At 43.3% G+C, this 16909-nt stretch overlaps 1 protein-coding gene across 5 annotated transcripts in view; it reads right to left on the reverse strand.

Annotated features, from left to right (window-relative positions):
* CC2D2A (coiled-coil and C2 domain containing 2A) overlaps positions 1 to 16909 on the reverse strand; it is a 135657-nt gene that overhangs the window by 69275 nt on the left and 49473 nt on the right. For all 5 annotated transcript variants that reach the window (XM_032854736.1, XM_032854718.1, XM_032854725.1 and 2 more), the window contains 5 exons: positions 11302 to 11511; positions 10245 to 10351; positions 4698 to 4838; positions 1558 to 1714; positions 537 to 781 (listed from right to left, as the gene is read on the reverse strand). In XM_032854736.1, coding sequence (XP_032710627.1) covers positions 537 to 781; positions 1558 to 1714; positions 4698 to 4838; positions 10245 to 10351; positions 11302 to 11511 — 860 coding nt within the window. The remainder of the gene's footprint in view (positions 1 to 536; positions 782 to 1557; positions 1715 to 4697; positions 4839 to 10244; positions 10352 to 11301; positions 11512 to 16909) is intronic.

Below are 16909 nucleotides of genomic sequence, written 5' to 3' on the forward strand. Positions count from 1 at the left end.
TAGGCTCTAGGCCCAGCACAGAGCCTAACATGGGGCTGGATCTCACAACCCTGAGCCTAAATCAAGAGTCAGACACTTAATCAACCGAGCCACCCAAAGGCCCCTAGAACTATATTTCTATCAAGTCTGGAGTATATGCTTCAGATGTCTACAGGGGCTATCTGTAGTTCCTCTGGGAGGTTCTCTGGGGACCTTCAAAGAGAGAAGCTAGCCCCCCAGGACAGCTGAAAACAAGAGTCGAGGACAGACCTGCATGTCTGTGCCCAGGAGCAGAGAACAAGCTACCAGCGGACAGAAGACTCCTTGAGGTTATGGACAAACGCTCCAAATCAAAATCCATGTAGGTACCACCTGTCCTAGGCGACTTCCCTCAGTGTGCTCCTGAGTGGTCCATGGGGATGCCAAAGGTAGGGGAACCATAGGAAATCACCAAAATATGGACAATACCTACACGTTTATGTAGTTCCATCTGAGATAGATTTACAGAGCTCAGGATTCTCCTGATCACATGGGCCAGACAGGGGCCGTCTACTCACCTGGGACACTGCTCGTTGGGAGTGATGCTCCCCGCCAGGCTCAGCTCCGGCACCAGTGTGGGCTCCCCAGGCCTTCTCCTGCTCCGGGCTGCCCTCTCCCTCACCTGTTGCTCTACCAGTGCCTGATCGGTGGGCTCCGGGGGGAACGGCTTCACAGGCTCTTCCCCGGGATACGGCTCCTCCAAGCCCTCATCGGGATGTTCTTCGACAGGATGTTCTTGCTTCTTTTTCTTCTTCTTGGCTCTCTGTTGGGTAGAAGGCAATCTATATCAAGTAGACATTTTGCAATTTTGCTTATGACCACAGTCTTCAGAACCAGATAGACCCGGATGCCGACCCAGCTCTGCCTCAAGCAGCTGTGTGTCCTCCTGCAGCCGCGTGACCTCTCTCTGCCTGTTTTCTCATCTACAGAATGGGGACAATCACAGGAAGCTCTCCCAGGGCTGCTGAACTGAGGTAATGCCTGGGACCTAGAAAGTGCTTAAAAAGATTAGCTGTGGGGCGCCTGGGTGGCTCAGTGGGTTGGGCCTCTGCCTTCGGCTCAGGTTATGATCTCGGTGTCCTGGGATGGAGCACTGCATCAGGCTCTCTGCTCAGTGGGGAGCCTGCTTCCATCTCTCTCTGCCTGCCTCTCTGCCTACTTGTGATCTCTCTGTCAAATAAATAAATAAAATCTTAAAAAAAAAAGGGTTAGCTGTTCTGGTGATCATTAATATGGTTCTAAAGGCTGAGGACACATCTTGAAAGTAAAGTAAGACTTGTGGGCACAGCTATGGCAGGTCACCTGATCTGTTACTACTGTGCTTGGAGTCAATATTGCAGGGTTATGTGTACAAAGTTATATCATTTTCCCAGGGAAGCCCAGAAGCATCAATGCCCTGCCTTCCATGGGAGACAGAGCGGAGCCAGCAGGGGCCCTGGTCAGCCTATCCAATTTCCCTCCTCTAGCCTCAGGGGCGGCCTCCCAGACCCCTCCTGTCCCCAAGGTCAGCCCTGCTCAAGGCCGAGGGGCTTGACAAACCTGGGCTTTCTTCCAGGCTTTCCACTGCTGGTACGTGGCTCTGTACGCCTCCATCTTCTGTTCATACTCTTCCCTGTGCTCTTCCAGCAACTCACTTATCTCAGCTTGAATTTCTGCCTCATATACTTCTTCATCTGCTTCCTGGTCAACTTTTTCCCTTTAAAGGAATTTACAGTAGCTTCGTTATCTCTTGACATTAAGTAACAGAGTAGTAATAACAGCAAACACCTGTATGGAGCTTGACAGGTCCTCGTCTGACAGCTTTGCACCAGTTAGCCCTCAACCCTGGGAGGCCGATATTACGATCATCTGCATTTTACATGCAAGGAGACCGGCGCACAGAGAGATGAAGGAACTTGTCTAAGGACACACAGTTGGTGAGTGGAAGAGCTGAACTCTGAGCTATAGATTGCTATTTATGGCTAAGCAATGGTGCACCCCTGGGCTAAGTGATGCAGCCAGCATACAGACACGGCCCCTGTAGATTCCAGGCCAGGAGGGCTAGTGGGTCATCGCAGTTACTAGTGCTTCAAGTCTCTGAGGAACCTCTTCATTATGTTGCTTCTGAGCCCCTGAAACTACTAGTCTGACTTTGGATCAGCAATTTGAGTTTTTCTTTGATGATTTTGCTGACACTTTATCAGGAGCTCTGACCAACCCAAAGCGATGTTTCCTGCAGTGTGCTCGGTAGGACATTAATGCTGTGAGATCTCCTGCCCTAAAAGGTGCTGTGGCCCTAGCCATGCCGAGATTAAATAAACGTGGTATGTGAAACAGTGTGTGATTCTTCTGGAAAGCGGTGGCAGGCACGCCACAGCCAACACCTCCTTCCTCCCCCCAAGCCCAACATTGTAGCTCATTGCCCAGGCTTATTTGATCACTGCCGCCAGGCCTTCAGGTTCTACTCCTAAAGTTCCTGTTCCTTTTGGATAAACTTACTCAGGTGCCTGAGGTTGACACAGATTTGCTTACATTCACGTGGGGCCTGGTGGTTTAGCAATTAGCATTTCCCTAGGGTACAGACTTCCCTAGGGCACAGACTCAGTACTCTAGGATACTACTGAAGACCTCACTTCGGAAACACAGTAGCACTGGAAATTTATAAACATTGTAGAAATCCGACTCAGAAATTATGCTCCATCTTCGACATATAGAGACCCACTCGCTTTGCTCCCTGTTATTCAGAGGCATACATAAACTAGTGAAAATTCGATGACTTTTTCAGGGAAGAATTTATCCTGTGTCATAAGGTGGCTAGGTGAATCGAGAGTGTGGAGAAGGGCACTCCAAAAGAATTTAGGAGGCAGCTACTTATGGAAAGAAGGGGAGTTAAGGATCACAAAAAGTGTCACCTACAGGTGACCTTAAGGGCAAATTTCCTATAAAGTTTAGTTTATTCTAAACTGAAGGAAGGAGGAAAGAGAAAGCAGGGAAATATTTATGTTCTGCTTCTGGGAAGGAGAGGTAGTCTGGGAGATGGAATTCGGAAGCTGAAACACTGGAGTTTCTGGAAGACACCGTGGTTTCTTTGGGACAGACTGTACGAATTTGTTTTTCTTCAGCTAATATTAACTGAGAAGATACTGAATGGCGGGTGCTCTGTTTGGGATCAGAGATCCAATGGCAACCTGGTCCTTTCAGAAAGCATGATCTTGTGTTTGTCCTGGGAACTGTAGGATGTTTTCTGAGCCTTAGGAAAATTACAACCCTAAAAGAAAATTACAATCTGCAGCTATTTTTGGCTGAAACAGGGCTGTTTTCAAAGAAAATATCCAATAACTGCCCACATTTATTACTTTTCTTGTCGATGTATGGTACAACACTTACTCAGAAACAATCGGGAAGGGAACAACACGAGCAGCAGAGATGCTCTTTACTTAATACAGAATATGGTTTTATTGTGATAACTGTCCTCTTAGTCATGCATCAAAGTCTAGAGAATTACGGAGCATAAATGTTATCCAAGCATACTTTCTCCACACCGTACACAAAGATCAATTCCAAATGGATCAAAGATGAATGAGGAAGACAAAACTATAAAGATTATAGAGACAATAGAGTAGAACATCAACTTGACTCAGGGGAAGGATTTCTAAAGCAGCAGCAGAAAGCACCGATCCTAAACAGAAAGATGAACATATTTTATCTGCTTAAAATTAAGAATTTCTGCCCTCAAAAAGCAGCAAGAGGAAGTAAGAGGCAACTACAGAGGGTATCCGTACATCATCAACAAAGGCCCCCTGTCCAGGACATACGCCGAACTCCCACCAACTATGAAAAGGAAACAAAGACAACCAATTCAGTCCAAAATTCAACAGAAGCCTTGAACAGACAGAGAAAGTCCAAATGGCCAATTCTTGAATGGAAAAATAAATTCAAGCAAAGTGTAATGTTTGACAACAGCAGGGGACATGGACGGTTTGGGTGACGGGGATCCACAGGAACACTGGCCAGAGTATAAGTGGGCACAACCACTCCAGAAAAGTGTCTGACCTCGGCTTGTGGGTATCAAAGAAGCGCATCCCCTAAGACACAACAATGTTACTTCCAGGTGTATTTTGGGGAAAGCTTAGATGCATGTACCGCAAAACACATGCGGAAGGATCCCTACAGAAGTGCTGTCTGTAAGCTGAGAAACAGAAGCAACTCAAACGTCTTTCAACAGTGAAATGGGCAAATTTTGTTGTATTCATATAATGAAGCATTATAAACAAAGAAAATATATAAACTCCAGTGAACTATGTGATATTAAGTAAATGGAACTCACAAGTTGTGAAGAAATACTAAAGACTGTAGATAGGTCACATACAGGGGATATTAAACTTTCTTAGGAATTACAACAGATGGAAACAAGGAAACAAGGACATGCTGATCATAAAAATCTGGGAAATGGTTACTTCTGGGAGGGAGAGGGAAGTAGCTGGGGTTAGGAACATGGGGGCTGGTAATGTCCCCAGGTACTGGTAATGCCCCATTTCTTAACCTGGGGAGTGGTTACATCATTATTTATTTGTTTTCTTAGTCGTTATTATTACTTGTTAATTATTTTATTCATAATTATTTTTTAAGCTGTATCCATGTTTTATGCATTTTCTCTATGCATATATATCCCAATAAAACAACTTTTGAAAAAAGCGTACTTTCTCAGAACAAGTTTCAAGGGTGTATTCGTAAACCTCTGAAATTCTCGAAGGGATTTCATCTCCTTCCAAACTTTTATGATGGTTTTAAGCAATGTTCGATCTTTTTCTTGTTCAGTGTCACGTAGTTTTCTTGTTTGCCTAGAAGACAGAATATTATTATTATTATTTATACACATCAAAAACTAATGACGTATGGTGACTAACATATCAATAAAAAAGAAGATACTAAAAAAATTTACAAAAAGTTATTTAGATGGGTTTGTAAATAGAAAGAAGAAACTAATAACTATAATAACTATATATAATAAACTATAATAACTATAGCATAGTATATTTAACTTGATACCTATGATACTTCTTAAGTGCTGGAAATCCAACAATATGAATGGAAATTTGAAGACAATAAAAAGCCAATGTGTTTCAAGAGGTTATTTGATTTTGTTTTCCCTAGGTGAATCTGACTTCAGTTAAACTAAATTACCTTCTAAAGTTCTTATTAATACTATGTACACTTAGGCAAATAGCCATCTTTGAAATTGTAAAAATAAGAAGCCCAGTAAACTTAATTCTCATGGACTAAACTATTGTACACTTAGGGAAGTATGTTGTTGTCCTAGTTAACAACAAACATACTGCAGTCTGTCTCTGTTAACACAAATCACAAGTTCTATATTTAGGAGATGAGGTAATGTCACTGCCTGCCTAGGAGAGTTTTCTAACCAGATTAACAATATTTCAGGTTGATTTGAAGAGGCACCAAATGGTTGGTGATCGTTGGAAACGCTTTCATGTTTATTTCCATTATTTAAAGTGTCTGGGAATTACTTAATGCCTTACTTTAAGCCCTCTTATGAATGATAGTCAAATCCAGAACCCAAATGTACTCTATTATGCTATTAATTACTTAATTAGACAATTTTTCTTTTCCTGAACAAGTACCAGGTGTTTCTCCAGATGATTCAGAAATGTCTAGGAGATTGAGGGTGTCTTTGTCCTCAAGGAATTTACCATTTAGCTCAGGAGTCAGACACACAGATAAATGACGACATACAATGTGAGATTTGCCTAAGAGAGTGCCCTTGGAAACCCCGGAGGCAGGATCTCATTAATTAGCATCTCCTGACCTCCAGAAGGAAGGTCCGAGTCTGGAGGGTGTACTTGTGATGACTCAGCTGTGGAGGTGGTACAGAGGCCTAGGTTTCTAATCATTCAGCTGCCGGCTCCAGAAAAGGAGGATGGTGGGAGATGACAGCCGGTTAGCGGCTGGATGGCCAAGATTCGAGACTCTCTGAAGACCTCACCGAAGCAAGGAAGCAATGAATTAAGAGACATTCTCCTTCATCTTCTTCTTCTTCTTTTTTTTTTTTTTTTAAGATTTTATTTATTTATCTGAGAGAGAGAGAGTGAGGGCACACAAGCAGAGGGGAGGGGCAGAGGGAGAAGCAGACTCCCCGCTGAGCAGGGAGCCCAGGGAGGGGCTAGATCCCAGGACCTTGAGTTCTTGACCTGAACTGAAGTCAGGTGCTTAACCGTCGGAGCCACCCAGGCACCCCCCAAATATCCTTCTTGAAAATCAGTAAGGCATGTGTTTAAGGGCACAGAGGTTGGAATCAGACTCTGTAGGTTTTACTGGCCTCAGGCAAACAACTTAACTTCTTCAAGCCTCATCTGTGAACTCGGGGTGCTAATGGAATGCACTCCATAGGGCTGTTGAGAGGAGTAAGAGTTAATACGAGAACCATGCCTGACATCCGGTAAGTGACCCACAAATGTTAGCTGTCAGTATCAAGTGGCCTATTCTCTTACGCTGCCTCCCTTGCCTCCTTTTGAAAAACTTCAATGTAATATTATTTTACTGAGTTATGTGACACCTTAAGGCTTTCTGATATATTTTCTACTGGCTTTTTTAGTACCTGACAAAATAGTTTCTCAGAAATGCTAAAAAAGAACCCTTGGCAAGAAAAATTTGACATCTGAGCTAAAGAAGAAAGCATCATGGAAGAATATTTAATGACAAATCGCAGTCAGGGCTCTAGAGGAAAGGAAAAGGCAGTTTTGCTCAAGGAGTCAGGTAACCCTTTTTTGAAACCTGGTACAGATGGAGTCCAGAGTGTGGAATGGAGTTTCAAGACAGAGGTGAAATTCTGGGAGCCACTGGCTTCTGGATGTTCTTTCCAACCACAGGACTGGATTCAAATGTCAGGAGGAAATGCAGATTAATAAAGAAAACAAAAAGAAACACTTGGGAGGAACTCTGAACCTTTGGGAGCTGGGCAGAGGAGAATAAGTAGACAAAGGACAGTGGGAAGGTCAGGGGCAGGAGAGGGTACAGACATCCAAGAGAGGGTGGCATAGGGAGGGGAAGGGAAGAAATATGTCACACCAGGCTCCTCTCGTGACAAGATCTCTCATGGTCAAGAGGCCAGGTAGCAGGAGGGGCTTAGCAAGGCAGAGGTGCCCAGGGCCTGTGGCAAGATCAGCCTCTGAGGAAAGGTGGGGGGGGGGCAGTGAGGACAGGTTTGAGTGAATGGGAGGTGAGGGAATAGAGCAGCAAGAAAGCTAGTGTTTTCCACAAGTTTGGGTGTGAAGGAAAACAGAGAGAAAGCGGCAGCCGGATGGGGATCTAGAGTCATATTTTTATTTCTTCAAGTCTGAGTAGGTCTGAGGGTGAAGACCCAGTAGAAAGAGTTAAATGCAGTGCTTCCCTATCTTGCATGAACATCCACGCTGCCTTCCTTATAGGGCTGGTTCCAGTTCAGGGGACAAGTGATGAGGTCAGGAGGCCATTTACAGAAGATAAGATGGAGAATGACTGACGTTTTGGGGCCGAGGTGAGCTGCACCTGCCAGGGACCCTGTGCATAGCCAGTGGGGCCTCCCAGGGATGCTGGTCAGCGGCAGCCAGGGCCCGCATGAGGGGACAGCCAGGAGCAGACCATCTGCTTAGATTTGTTTGAACAATAGTGAAATGTCAGGAAAAGGCTAGAACGCACTCTCTTACTGGGCCAGAAATGCTGGATCACAGAGGCGTTCATCTCCAGGGGCAGTGGAAAGACTGCCCTGGGTCTGGGGGCCCAGGGAGTCCGCAGGGCCCCCCTGCATGGTCTGTCCATCTCTGATGCAATTCTGCTAATTCTCAAATACTGATGAATAAATACGAGTCCTATAAAACCACTAATGTATTCACGACAGCTTTCTATCATTTTTCTTACCCAATGTACGCTTAAGCAAAAATTATTTTCACAAGGAGCCTGCATTGTGGGCTTTTTTTTTTTAAAGACTAAATAAGAATTTTCCTTTTAAAACATACTCTTCATACTTTTACAGTGATAGTATCTCAACATTGCTAATTTCCACTTTGCTGGAGGAATTTCCAACTCCAGGCTAGACTGTAAAAAGAAAAATATACATTGAAAGTCCTTGATTTATAAATTCCTGTTCTAAGAATTCATTTTGTGGAAATATGCATGCACACAGGAATGTCAATTAGTGTGCAGTTTCTATAATAAAAAAAATAGGAATAATACAAACGCCTATCAACAGGGAACATCACATCTCTATAATGTCAGCCTTTGAATAATGATACAGGGGTGCTTTGGTGGTGCAGTTGCTTTGGTGGTGCAGTTGGCTAAGCATCTGACTCTTAGTGTGGACTCAGGTCATGATCTCAGGGCCTTGGGATTGAGCCCCAGGTCAGGCTTCACGCTCAGCAGGGAGTTTGCTTTCGATTCTCTCTTTCTGCGCCCCCTAGCCCCGTGCTTGTGGGCGCACACCTGTGCAAACGCTCTCTCTCTAAAATAAATAAATCTTTAGGGCCCCTGGATGACTCAGTGGGTTGGGCCTCTGCCTTCAACTCAAGTCCTGATCCTAGGGTTCTGGGATCAAGCCCCGCATTGGGTTCTCCGTTCAGCAGGGAGCCTGCTTCCCCCTCTCTCTTTGCCTGTCTCTCTGCCTACTTGTGATCTCTCTCTGTATCAAATAAATAAATAAATTCTGAAAAAAAAAAAAACCCTTTATAAATAAATAATGATGCAGAACTAGATATAGTATAAAAGGCAAAGGTTTGAGAGCTATTTTACACAGAAAAGCCAGTTGTGAGATTGTAAATGCAGTAAGATTCCTTAAATAAATATATACACATGAACGCATCTGTGTATATAAGTGTGAGTGTTCACACACATAGGTGACTACACATGTGGGAGAACTAGCAACAATCTGCTAGCATGATTTCCTCCAAGGGATGGGATTCCAGAGGACACCTTCTATATTAGGTTATTTCCTTATTGTTTGGCAACAATCAGGGTTTTAACTTCTGAATTTTAATTATGAAAAATTCTAAGAAACAGAGAAGTCCATGTCATAAATCATTAGGACACTTGTACACATTTGGTCACATTTACTCAGGGCTTTTGGTCATGTCTCAAATGTTATAGCTGCATTTGAAGACCTCTTGGATTACATTCCCTTCTCTCCCTCCCTGGAACTGGCATGTGTGCCTTTTCCGTCTGTGCCACACATGTGTGTACCTACAACAGACAAGCGTTGTGTTGGTTTTTTTTTTTTTTTAAGATTTTATTTATTTGAGAGAGAGAGTGAGAGAGCATGAGAGGGAAGAAGGTCAGAGGGAGAAGCAGACTCCCCATGGAGCTGGGAGCCCGATGCAGGACTCGATCCTGGGACTATGGGATCATGACCTCAGCCGAAGGCAGTCGCCCAACCAACTGAGCCACCCAGGTGCCCCTGTGTTGTGTATTCTTTAGGGTTCATGAGCTGTCTCACATGGTGAGAATCCTCTTACACCTGGATATTCTCATTCGACATTCCTTTCTCCATAATTGTACACGCAGATCTAACTCAGTCAATTTAACTGTACTACAGATGTTCAGTGTAAGACTATCAGATGTGGTCATTCTGGTATGGGGTCATTCCCAGCGCCTCCTCAATTTTGTAAATGATGCTGTGAATTCCTTACACACTAAATGTCTCCATGTGCACACATGCTTGTAGCTCTTAGAGTACACACACCAGAAACAGAGTTTTCTGGGTCCCAGCTTACAGACATTTTCCACTTTGCTAGCCTATGGTCAGGATGCCCTCTAAACTGGTGTCTGTAGGGGAGACTGAATGGCTCAGTTGGTTAAGCGTCTGCCTTCAGCTCAGATCATGGTCCCGGGGTCCTAGGATCGAGCCCCACATCAGGCTCCCTGCTCAGTGGGGAGTCTGCTTCTCCCTCTCCCACTCCCCCTGCTTGTGCTCTTTCTCTTCTCACTCTGTCAAATAAATAAATAAAATCTTTAAAAAAAAATAAAGTGGTGGCTGTCACAATGTTTATTTACAGGAGCAGAGTAAGTTACAATATCTTACAACCTCATTCTTTTCTTAGACTTCAAATTTGGTGTTAAAAGGATGGATCTACCTCACTACTTCATTTGGCTTAATTTCTCATGTATTCAGCGCATTTGGAAAAACTGAAAAAAAGCTTTCAATGAGGATACAACTAACAGGAACAAAAAAAGTAGAAGTTACAATTACAGACTTTACTCACCGAATTTCAGATTTATACTCATTGATGGCTTTTTGGGTTGTATCAAGAGACTTATGAGGCTTTGCTGGATTCAGTCCTGTCTGAACTGCATTTCTTAGAGCTTGAAGCTTAAAAAAATATGGATAGAGGTTTTAAGTTAGAGACTACCACCTACTGCAAATTATGTGCTTTGAACCACCCACCTTGCCAGGGCAAAATGATGCCAGCAAAGCTGTGAATGGATGTTCAAGCACCCAGCTCTTCCCACACTTTAACCTCAGCGAACTCTGACAGAGAGCTCTTTCTTCTACTCAAAAAAGAAAAGGAATGACAAAGGACAGGGTATGTCCTTCCCTGTACTGCAGCCCAGATAATTACATTGCTCATGACATGTGTTGCTTTTATGTGTGTCTCGGAAATAAGGTTTCTCTCAAGGCTAACAGTGGCTCTTTCTGGGTCCTGGATATACAGGTATATTTTTGGGAACAGATCATAAACCTATAGACTCAAAAAGAGGTAATGTGGCATTATCCCTTGTTTGGGCCAGTAGGTTTTAAAGTCAGGGTGTGGGACTAAAATTGCCCACAGTCAAAATTACTCAAGAAAATCCCATGGGATGGTGTCACATTGGAAGTAAGTGCCATTTCTTTGAGCATCATTGGAGACAACTGACTCGTGTTTGGGTACCACATTATAGCAAATTACACGTCAAGATGAGAATGCCTCTAAGGACAGAGAGATTCTCAAGCCATGCATAGGCTCAGCATCTGAGGTCATGCAAGCAAGACACAGCTACGTATCTTCCATTAAAAGCCCACACTCCCTTGTAGGTGACACTACTTGCACCGTTTGCACAAACCTTTCTCCTTAAGCCAAGTGTGAGCCACTGAATTTGCACATGTGAAATGTACATTGTCATAGCCTTCCGTTTGCTTGCAGATAGAACAATCTATCATCCATCGTTGGCCGAGGAGGCATGTGTAAGGGGTGCATGAACATTTGCTGCAGGCTGGTGTTTTTGTTGCTTGGGCTCATCAGAAGCACCAAACCCATCAACAGTAAGAATGGAAGAATGTACCTTATCAGTGAGGAATTTTGCCTTGTTTCTCTGGTGTCTTGCAAGGTACTGGTCATATAGTTGGGCCAGCTTGGCTGCCAAAACATGCTCTCGGCTAAAACAAGGATGATGAGTGAAGATTAACCCTGAAATATCAATGTCCAGTTGGAAATTTCCAGGGGGGTCCCCAGATCCAATCATGTGTTGACTTCTGTGGACATATTTTACTGCCTGTTAAAGAGAACAGAGTATGGGGGGACCCCAGTAAAGTACTCGCTGGATAATGATGATTTAATGTGCAATGGGACAACAGCCAGTTGCACCAGGACCCACAAGTGGGAATATATGAGTTTATTTCTTTTTAGGCATTCTGTTCCATTTTTCCCACCTTCCCCGAGATCAGTAGACTATTAATGTATACTTAGGACTTATGATTTCCTGGGGGACTTCAACACAGTGTATCTTCATTTACTTTAATAAAATAATGTGTCTTCTCCTATAACATTCAATCTGTCTTTGATGAGAAGACCAAGAGATTTTTTGCTTAAAAAAATGTCCTTGTTAAAACCAGGATGTGTTTACAAATGGTAGGCTTGAATAGGAATGGGCTGACTCTATCTCAGTATCTTCCAGAATATGCTGAGTTGAGTCTCCATTTCCATTTATAGGGAGGGAAGACCATCTCTGCTAGGATCATATTCCACTGTTATTTCATGTCTTATAAAAGCTCCAGTTCTGATCATTAATATCCTTATACTTCAGACTGCCATAATGGAGGGCATAATTTTTCTCTTTCGTCCGGATAACAGTATTCAATTATAACCCACATTTCTGTTAGAAGCTTATTTTATTTTATTTTATTTTTTTTTAAGAGAGAGTGAGTGGGGATTGGGGTTGAGAAGAAGGAGAAGGACGGAATTCCAAGCAGGATCCACGGCCAGCATCCCCACAGGGCTCAGTCCCATGACCCTGACATCATGACCTGAGCCAAAATCAAGAGTTGGACATATAACCAACTGAGCCACCCAGGCGCCCTATGTTAGAAGTTTTTCAGCTGCATGTGGCCACTATGTGTCTTATGGTCACCCAGACTGCTGAGATTAATTAAAAAATTTCCACCTCACAAAGACATGTACAACTGAACAGCATTCTATAGACTTAATAGAAAATTCCTTTCTAATTGCTCTGCTCCTGCTGGTTCTTGCCTTTCCTCTTGCCATGGAGTTCCAGAGTTATGAGGTCATTCAGGGTGTGGGCTCTCAGGTTCCATCCTGTACTCTTCTTGGTATGAGTAAGTAATGTGGGTAGTGTGGTCCAATTTACCTGAAATGTTACCCAGGGCACCTGTACTTCATTTCCCCTTCCCCACATCTGCATTAGCCCATGGTCAAATGATTGCTGGTGGTCTCTGCCTTAGGCTTAGCTCAACCACGTAAAAAAAGCTTCCAGGACCATCGTATTACTTTGATGGTCCTGGAAGCTTTTAACCAAGTTAGAACACTAACTTGGTTTTCTGTTTTCCAGGTCCTGGGCTAGACTGCTCAAAAGAGCCTAACTCTCTTCCTGTAAGAGATAAAGACGGTTCCTTGTTTCTCTTTTTGTTAAATTTATTTTCTTTGACTATATACTGAGAATGATCATGAAAATAGTGGAAATAATTTCTTCTAAGAATAAATGATATTTATAGAACATATTATTTTAATCTTGAAATTGATTTGACTCTTCATTTTTCAATTGAAAACCAAAACCCAAAACTACCAGAGGTCATGCAAATGGATTATCTGCTGATGGTCTTGGCGTGTGTGGAGATGCATGCCAATGGAGAAAGAAATTTAAAAGCTGTAAAGGGGTGCCTGGGTGGCTTAGTCAGTTGAGCGACCAACACTTGGTTTTGGCTCAGGTTGTGATCTTGGGATCCTGGGATCAAGCCCCTGACTGGGTTCTGTGCTCAGCAGGGAGTCTGCTTCTCTCTCTTCTCTCTCCCTCTCCCTCCACTCCTCCCCTTGCTCACATATTCTCTCTATAAAATAAATAAATCTTTAAAAAATTAAAAAAATAAGAGTCATACAGAAAAAGAATAATCATTGCTGGGATTAAAATACAAGTCTCTATATTTGCCCTGGGAAAATAACAGGAACAGAGTCTGAATCTAGTCCAGAGACTGCTATAGATTCTGTGGCTGTTATTCTGGTCCTCTCTGGAAGCTTTCTCATTCCTGGAAGCTTTCTCATTCCCATCTTCTGGGCATGAGGTGAGGGTCACAAGTCTCACTTACAATTGACCAGCTTGTCCTTGCTTTGGATAATGTGAATCTAGGAGAAAAAGATAGAGTCCTTTCCCCTGGTGTTGTTAAGCTTAGATTATCAAGGGTCATGCCTCCTAACACATGGAGAATCCTGGTCTGTCAGCAATCAGAGGGAATGAAACTAGTCAACATTCAAGGAGAACCAGGGAAAAGAGAGGCAGAGAGAGAGAGACAGCCACCAAAGTCCTGGTTCCCAAAGTCCCTCCTTCATTTTTATGATTTATCTCCAGATCCTTCCCAGTTTTATGGACCACCAAATTCTCTCTTTACTTAAGCTGATTTGCTTTAGTTTTTATCATTTGCAAACCAAAGAGTGCTGGTCCATGCAGTGCTTATAACATAGTAGGTGACCAGTGCTCTGTGTAACATCGGTGAGAATGGTGGAGAGGGAAGAGGTAACCTTACCAAGTGGTAATTAACAAGGAGGTTGGGGTCGGTAAATTCCTCAAGGAGGTTGGGGAGGCTCCTACACATATGCCTCCTGGGAATGTCATGCCAACTTCTAATCACAGAATCTTTAATTTTTTAAAAAATGTAGACTCTGTGCCCAACGTGGTGCTCAAACTCACGGCCTTGAGATCAAGAGTCACAGGCTCTATAGACTGAGCCAGCCAGGTGCCCCCTGACAGAATTTGCAACACTTGACATTTCTGTCTACCCGTATACTAGGGACCGTCTAAGGCCATGTTTGAATATTGCTACCTCTATATTCTCTGAGTTTAGGACAACTGAGAATATAGTGGCCTTTCCGTTGAGGATGGGAAGGATAAAAATAAAAGAAGGAAGGAAGGAAATATGGAAGGAAGGAAGGAACGGAGGAGGCAGGAAGGGAGGGAAGGAGGAAGGGAGGCAGGAGGGAAGCTACTGGGATTGCTTTCAACAACCCTGACACTACTTTGACATCAGGATTAGGTGAACTGCATTTTATATTGTTTATGTCTGATGTTCAGTGATCCCTTGGCATTTTTATTTTTTAAGTTTTGGAATAGGTCCTTCTTAAGAAGTATTCAATTGCATTCTTTCTCATTTGACGTCTAACTTTGTTCTTTGCATGATATGGACTCTCTTTTTATATTTCTCTATTTTTAATGGTCTCTCACAAAGGTCTTAATCTTGGAAGAGTAGAATATTCCACTTTAACGAACTACTGATGAGGGATGGGTTTGGTCCGTCCTGCTGGGTTAGCTTTGGGCCTGAGAGCTCTGAGGCATAAATTCAACATTAATGGCCCAGGGAATCGACAACTCCTGATCCAGAACACTAACTTGGTTTTCTGTCACTGGGATGCCAGGGTTACGCCAGAGCCCAGGAAAGCCACTGTTCTGCAGGAGAGACAGCTGAAGAGAGGAATAAGGAAGGAGTTTCTTCTAGAGACATTCAACTCAGCTGAATCATTTTAATAACATTCAGTTTGTACTTTGATTGAGGTGACCCTATGTGCCAGCCTCCTACTCAGTGCTATGGTTAAAAGAAGAAGAAAACCCCATCTTTGCTTTTAGTCATTTACAGGCTAGTGGGGGTTGGTGGAGGGGGGGAGATGCATTAATAAGCTATCAGTGAAGCCCTCTCACCCATCTATCACCTTCTGTGTTCCTGCATCATGTCAAAACTCCCAGATGGAAAGTATTTAGATATAAGACTAAAAATATAGGTCATATGCATTTAATATTTTTTTCTTAAAGGCAAGCCTCTTACATGGAACAGTGGAAAAAACATGGGTTTTGACATTGGACAGATCTGAATAAATGTAAGAAAATGTAAAAGTTAGTAAAGAAATAAAATTGTGAAAAAACTAATCCAAAAAGAGATGCATTATGTTTTGAATCACTGGAAGGTTCCACAACCACATTCCCCAAAAAAGACTGAGGTGTGTAAGTCCACAGTGAATGTAATAGGTCACGTGGAAAGGGGGAACATGCAAAGAGAATAATATCCCCTCCCTCTAATTTAAACCCTTCTGTATCCTTCCCACACACTCAGATATATTCTTCCCACTTTGCTAGATCCAAAGCCTGACCCTCTGGGAAATAACCTTGGGAGTCTCTAGTCCCTTTGGCTTTTCTCTCTTAATTTTTTTGCTCTGTGACGCTGGATGATCAGCCCCACTGAGTGGGACATTCTCCTCCTCTCCTTCTCATTTCTGTACGCAAGCTGGGAAGATCTCTCCTCTCATAGGTATTAGGAGAAAACCACCCTGTTTCTCTCAGCATGTCTCATCCTCATGGCTCTTTCCCCAGAGAGAAGGAAGAACATGACTAGAGAGCCAGCTGGAGCCCGAGAGCCATTGGTCCGGGTTCTCTGCTGCCCCTTCTTAGCTCTCTCCTGAGAGCCTGCTTACTGGCCCTGCGTGTTCTCCTCAGTACTCCTTATGGTGAACTCACCAGGGCTGTGCTAGATGGGAGCAGATTTCATGGGATTTGGAGAAGGATGTTCATCTGGTCTTGCATTCCAGTAGCCTTCTGCTGTCCGGTTTTACCCTTAGGGAGTCTGATCTCTGCATCCCTCTATGACCCCCGTGCATTCCCTAACTAGCTCACAACTTCTGAAGCAGACAGATAAGATTAATTGGCTCCCTTAATACCCAACTCAACATAGCACTTACTCTTCTGTTTTCTCACTGCAACTCATAATTTAGTGCCTCGTTATATCAGTGTATCCTGCTGAAACAGAAGGAAGGTGAAGGAAGACTGATGTACTACTGGATATGTGCACAAGGGGATGATTGTCTTGATCAGTAATTATATCATGTGTCTGTTGTGTAAGCAAACAGATGACAAATCCCTCATGGACTGTGACTTGGGTTTATGCTTGTTTTGTGATCATCTACTTCTATGATCACGTTTCTGCACAAAGTAGCCAATTTATTTATTTATTTTTTTTAACATTTTATTTATTTGACAGAGAGAGACACAGTGAGAGAGAGAACACAAGCAGTGGGAGTGGAAGAGGGAGAAGCAGGCTTCCCACTAGCAGGGAGCGCGATGTGGGACTTGATCCCAGGACCCTTGGATGACAACCTGAGCCGAAGGCAGACGCTTAACTGACTGAGCCACCCAGGTGCCCCAAAGTAGCCACTCATTAACACTTGTCTGTAATAACAAAATTTCATAGAAATTCACAATTTAAGAAAAAGTGGGATACAGTGACATCACCTTAATACCCACAATGCTCCTCTGAGGTAGAGAAGATTATTATTGTTCCTATTTTTCAACCCAGGAAATGGGCTCAGAGGTAAAGGGACCCTCCCAAAGTTGCACAGTAGTTGTTGACAGGACCGCTCAGATGCTCCAACTTGCACCTGTGTTTTCTCTCTTGGGCAGCCTG

Source organism: Lontra canadensis, unplaced genomic scaffold (assembly GCF_010015895.1).
Source record: "Lontra canadensis isolate GAN:19392208 unplaced genomic scaffold, GSC_riverotter_1.0 scaffold1, whole genome shotgun sequence".
NCBI lineage: Eukaryota > Metazoa > Chordata > Mammalia > Carnivora > Mustelidae > Lontra > Lontra canadensis.